Genomic DNA, 6,000 nt, shown 5'->3' on the forward strand with positions numbered 1-6,000 from the left:
TTTACCAAACCAAAAAAAAAACCAACAAAAAATCTGAATGTTTATTTTCTCACACTAATACTTCACATGATCATGACAGTCCTAGAATTGCCAGTTAACTTTGTGTTCATTTCAATCGCAAAAAAAGCATCACAACATTACAATGTGAAATTTTAAAACTTACCTCCTTCTCCATAAAACAAGAGACCATTATAAAATTTAGTTTCAGCCTGTTTAAAAAAAATTAAAATAATTTTATAAGGTTGCTATTTTGTTTTTAAATTCCTAAGCTCTCTTAGTTATCCCTATTTAATAGTAAGGAGATGACTACATCACACACATAAATTCACTTAAATTCAAAAACTGCTTGCAATATAGGTAAATGCAATTTATCTTTAGAGTACCAAAGATATTACTGATACTCAACCTTATTTCTTGATTTCTTTAGCCTTTTCTTTGTCTTATCTGACCACTCTGTAATTTCCCACATCCTCCCACTAGTTCAGGAGAGAAAAAGCAACCACATAGTATCAAAAAGGTAGAGACAAAAAGATGAAGTTTACCATCTTCTACCAGAGTTTTAATGGCTCATGGGTGAGGAAACACAGAACATATTAAAAATTCAAAGCTTTTAAAAAAAATCAGTTATATCCAGAAAGCCATTATATACGACAAGTAACACAGAAGGAATGCAGACCCAGACTCAAACCATTATTACCAGTAAAATGTTAGGTGAGTGACACTCTTTTAGCTTCGGTTTCCTCATGTATTCCTCACGTACCTCCTGGGTGGTTATTAGCATTAACGGGGTTAGCATGGTGTTTGGTGCACAGTAAACACCCAGTGAATGGTACTCATTATTACTACTATTATAAAGATACAGTTCATTCAACAGTCACTAAATATTTATGCACACTGTACACATATAAGCACATATTTGCTTTTAAATCATGTTTTTAATGTCTTAAGAGTATAAATAATTACCTCATATTTTAATTTCTTGATTTCACAACAAAGTGCAGCATAAACAGTGATGACTTTGTTTAAGACCTAGTTTCATGAGTAAAAACACAAAAGGAAAAAAGTAAATTATAGCAGATAACTAAAGCATTTTAAAAACAGATTTTTTAGGTTTAGGAATCTGTACCTTGTTTTCAGTCTTTATGAGTTCCAAAAGGGAAGACTGTTCATAAGGCAAAAGCTATAGAAACAAAGGAAAATAAAATTTTTTAATTTGAAAAAAATCATGAAAATTCTAAATACACAAACTGAGACTGTCTCTCTTCTATGGAAACTTGTGTTCGACCCTGTACTCAGCACTAGCACTACACCAGATGGGCAGTGACTGCTAATGGCTATGGGATTTCTTTTTGGGCTGGTGAAAATGTTCTAAAATTGACTCTCGCGATAGTGGCACAATTCTATGAATACAGTAAAAACCAAAGAATTGTACGATATATGAATTACATCTCAGGAAAGCTGTTATTAAAGTAAGACAACATGTGACTTAGGACAGTGTCTAGCACATAATAAGTACTCAATAAATGTTAGCTATTACTTAAGCGCCAACAGTTTCAAAGATAAAACAAAACAGAACTACCTCAAAATGGAACAGAGCAGGAGTGACTTATTTTATATCTTAAAAAAATCACTCCCATATTAAGATCCCCTAAATAGCATAAGGGAGCTTTTGGGAAATCATGGAAATATTCAGTATCTTGATTGGGATATGAGATACATGGGAATAGGTGTTTGGTAAAATTCACTGAACAGTATTTTAAATCTATGCATCTCACTGTATGTAAAATAACCTCAATAAAAAAAAAACAAGTAAAGCTTGAATATGCTATTCCAATCCTCTTCATTTTCTTGATAATGAAAAACAAGTTAGCTCAAAGAGTTCGTGTCATTCTTTGACACTAAAGACTTTGAGTTTGTGTCATTCTTTAAAAAGGAAAACAAAAACACATGCATGGCTTAGAGAAAAGGAAATTAATCATTTTTCTCCAAGTTTATTTTAGTTCTTTTAGATTCCAAACAATAAAAATACATATCCCAATTTTGAAAACTGTTTTCAAGATACAGTATGTCCTGAAAAAGTATACATAAATTAAAAAATAAAACAAAATCAAACCTTTAATGCTATAGGATCAAGATTGAAATCCCAAACATCTCCAATTGAATCATCCAGTGCGTCCTCAATTCTTCTCAATTGAGAGGTATACTCCTCAAGAAATTTCCCATAATTCTTAAGCTGGACTTCAGCATGAATTTCTAAATTTAAATTTTAAAAGTTTGTAAGAAGTATAAGTAATGAATTACAAGACATTTACTTCAAATAATCTCAAAAGTCACAGCAAAGTAGATACTAAGCATTGTTAATGTATCACTTCAGAATGTCTGGACTTCTTGAAAATAAAGTTTTAAAGTTAAACAATAATTGAACTTTCAATCTTTTCCAAATAGATACGATAATTGTAAAAACAGTAGATGTTACCAATTAGAGATATCATCTTAAAACTGCAACTTTAAAATACTATGAAAAAGTTACTATACCATTTACTCCATAATCTAAAAAATGTGAATAATGCCTTAGACAACTCAATGTCCTGATTCTGTTTTAGTCATAAACAACTTTTTTGTGCAAAAAAAAAAAAAAAATGACCTGATTTAGGCGCAAAAATCTGTGTTGTCATAGAAGCAAAATTTTAAAATGTAATGCTTAATTACACAGTACACTACATCTAAAAATACACCTAAATATTGTTTTTTAAATGGTTTTAGACCTGCTTCATCATATTATTCCTGTAATGCCTCAAATTTACCAAGATATTTTGTTTTAATTATTTAACTATCATAATAGAATTGGAAGAGCCACTAAAGGACAGCAAGTACAGAATACTGTGCTGATATTTACAGAATTTACACATTAATAGATGACTCTAGGAACTCACTGGAATAAACTGGACAATAAAAGTTTGCCTACTCAGCAAAGTTAATGACAGTAAATATTCCACCTTATTACACATAAGAATTCATTACTCATTCCAAAGGCAGCAAATTCAACTCCAACTCAGTTTCTTTTATTGATGTGAATTACTTTATTCAATCGCTGTCTTCTAAAAAAAAGTAAAAATTTTCTCTCCTCAAATTAGCAATGCCAAGCAACTCTAAGATAAGGTATGTTCTAACTCATTAAGGATAAAGACCTAGCTTCACATTCTCCCCTATTTTGCAACTAATGCTCCAAATCAGGTGGATCAATTAGTTCATTAAGGTTCCCATCTCATTATAGTATTAATCTAGGCAATTCTGGGAAACAATTAGTCTAGATATGATTCATATTCCAAAAATTAATGAAAACCAGGCACAGAGAAGAGAGGTCCTCTCTTCCCTACAGCTTAAATTTTAAAAACTGCATTAAGATTCTCGAAATCCCAAGTACATGTCTAATTTTCAGTTACATGGGAAATGACCAAAGCTGCGTTTAAACAGCAAATGAGTTCTTAATGGCAACGCTAGAAAAACATGCCAATGAATTATTCATTTAGTCTGTTTGGAAATTCATAAAGTAGCAGGCAAGAGAAAACCTGTAATAACATTAACGTTCCTTGCTGATAAATTTTTAAATTGGTAAAAGTTAAAATAAAAAGATTTGAAATAAGAACTCCATAATGATTCTTCAAGAGTAAAAAATGAAAAAACCCATTTACATGCTTATCTCTTCCAACAGACTTAATTCCTTGTTTTATCTTTGTATCCCTAATAATACCTACCACAGTTCCTGGCATGTGGAAAAAGTCTTTTGAGTGAATCAGATCATTCTGATTGAACCTTTTTTCAAACCCAAAACATATTTTCATTCCAATATTTTGCAGATACTCAAGTGGGAAACCTCTGTCCATAAAACTTCATACATGACAAGGTGCAGTTCACTTTAACAGTAAATACAGTTATCTTCTCCGTAAACAAGTTGAAAGATTCAATACCACCAGGATCATTTTTTCATGCTGCATAGGAGCTTATAACTTATGGAATGTTTTGTGAAAAACTGCTAACCATCCTGAATTAAGCTCATGCTTCTTTGAGAGGCTAATAAAACCTAATTACATCTAATGTGCCTGTCTTCTGTAAAATTATGCAAAATTTACACGTAATTTTTAAAAATAAATTTATTTATTTTATTTATTATTTTTGACTGCGTTGGGTCTTTGTTGCTGCGCGCAGGCTTTCTCTAGTTGCAGCAAGCGGGGGGCTACTCTTCGTTGCGGTGTGTGGTCTTCTCACTGCACTGGCTTCTCTTGCTACGGAGGACGGGCTCTAGACGCGCCGGCTTCAATAGTTGTGGCACGCAGGCTTCAGTAGTTGCGGCTCGCGGGCTCTAGAGCGCAGGCTCAGTAGTTGTGGCGCACGGGCTTAGTTGCTCTGCGGCATGTGGGATCTTCCCGGACCAGGGATGGAACCCGTGTTTTGCATTGGCAGGCAGATTCTTAACCACTGCACCACCAGGGAAGCCCTACGCCTAATTTTTAAAAATTACATTCACCTTTTGAGAAAACTACATTAAAAAAACAAGTTCACAAGCAGTATGTTCCAATCTCTCTTATATCACCTATGCAGATTCATATCACCAAAGATAAGAAACAGATCACCAATTTGCATTCATCTTAGGTAAACTTTCACTGAAATAGTTTGGCCTCTAAATTTTGCTGCGTGGAACTGAATTTGCTAGGTTAAAATGAGGCAATCCAATTTTATTAAGTAAAATCGGAAGCAGATTTGCTGTAATTTCTGAAACCTTTTTAAGTGCGCTGGAAACTACAGGACATCACTTTTGAAAAATACCACTTAACGTAAATAAAAGGCATGAGAGGAGATAAACTGACATTCACGTGTTTATTTTTTTACCGCTAAATGAGTTCTTTTTCGCTATCTTCTAGCGAAGATAAGCATATGAATATGAAGGTAAAAACACTCAAACTTCCAAAAGTTGGTTTGGGAGGAAAACGAAGAAAGACAGGAAACCGAAACAGGAACCCGGACCTCAGCCTCACCTACAACTGCACGCTCTGAGGATCTGGCGAAAGCCCCGGGCGGCCAGAGACAAGACAGCCTCCGCTCCCCGGGCTGCGGGCCTCCCCGGGCGTGCCCCGCCCGAGCCCCCGGCTGCACGAAGTGAACGCCGCGCCCCCCGGGCCACAGCAGGCTCCCCAGGACAGTCACCGCCCCGAAGGCCGAGCCCTGGCCGGGCCTGACCCAGCGTCGCCGGGGATCCCAACGCGGAAAGTTAGGTTCGCAAGCGCGTCCCTCTCACACCCCGAGGCGCAGAAAATGTCCCGAAGTGGACCGCTGCGCGCCGACAGCGACGCAGAGCCCTCCCGCAGGAGCGCTGCCGGGGCTGAGGCGGGCCGGGGAGCGTCCACCCGCAACCCTTGCCTGCCGCTCCCTTACTCTGTGAGCCGTCGTCAACGCGGTCGAACTCCCAGTCCGGGGACAGAGTCTCCACCGCCATCACGCCGGCGCCTCCCACAGTCACAGCCCAGACCAGCCTTGGCAACGACGCGGCCTCACCCGGGCGGCTGTAACCGCACGTGACTTCCGGCTTCAGTCCCGCCCCCGCTCGCGAGGGCCGGCCGGGCTCGTTGCCCCTGCGGGTCGCGGGGGCCGCTGGGAAAGCGAGTCCTCTGTGGTGGCTCGAGGAGGTTGCCGCGGCGATGGCGGTGGTCCTCGCGGTGTCCTCCCGTTCTTATTTGGGCCTCGCCACCGTTCAGTTCACTTTTCACGCCACATCGATACCTTCAATTTCGCTCTGCTGTCTCCGGGCCATTTTTAATATTAGGAGAAGTGCTCCCTCAGTCTAGCCTAAAAAGGGCAAAATTGATGGGGTCGGGGCAGACGCTGTCCTCTAGGACGTCGCCGTGCAGGCGCTTCTTCCCAGAAGCCCGTTTATCCCACGTCTTCCCGGTCGCCACCGTCCGAGCCCTTGTTCTGCACGCCGTATGTAGATTGTTCTTGAGAAAA

At 38.6% G+C, this 6,000-nt stretch overlaps 1 protein-coding gene across 3 annotated transcripts in view; it reads right to left on the bottom strand.

The window, feature by feature from the left end:
* WASHC4 (WASH complex subunit 4) overlaps positions 1-5,525 on the bottom strand; it is a 56,198-nt gene extending 50,673 nt beyond the window's left edge. For all 3 annotated transcript variants that reach the window (XR_009702476.1, XM_061204205.1, XM_061204204.1), the window contains exons 1-5: positions 5,431-5,525; positions 2,114-2,253; positions 1,127-1,180; positions 964-1,029; positions 164-209 (exon numbers count right to left, since the gene is read on the bottom strand). Coding sequence is in view for 2 of the 3 variants with exons in the window: in XM_061204205.1 (XP_061060188.1) it covers positions 164-209; positions 964-1,029; positions 1,127-1,180; positions 2,114-2,253; positions 5,431-5,491 (367 nt within the window). In the remaining variant the exon portion in view is untranslated. The remainder of the gene's footprint in view (positions 1-163; positions 210-963; positions 1,030-1,126; positions 1,181-2,113; positions 2,254-5,430) is intronic.
* Positions 5,526-6,000: the final 475 nt, after the last annotated feature.

Source organism: Eubalaena glacialis, chromosome 11, assembly GCF_028564815.1.
Source record: "Eubalaena glacialis isolate mEubGla1 chromosome 11, mEubGla1.1.hap2.+ XY, whole genome shotgun sequence".
NCBI classification, from domain to species: Eukaryota; Metazoa; Chordata; class Mammalia; order Artiodactyla; family Balaenidae; genus Eubalaena; species Eubalaena glacialis.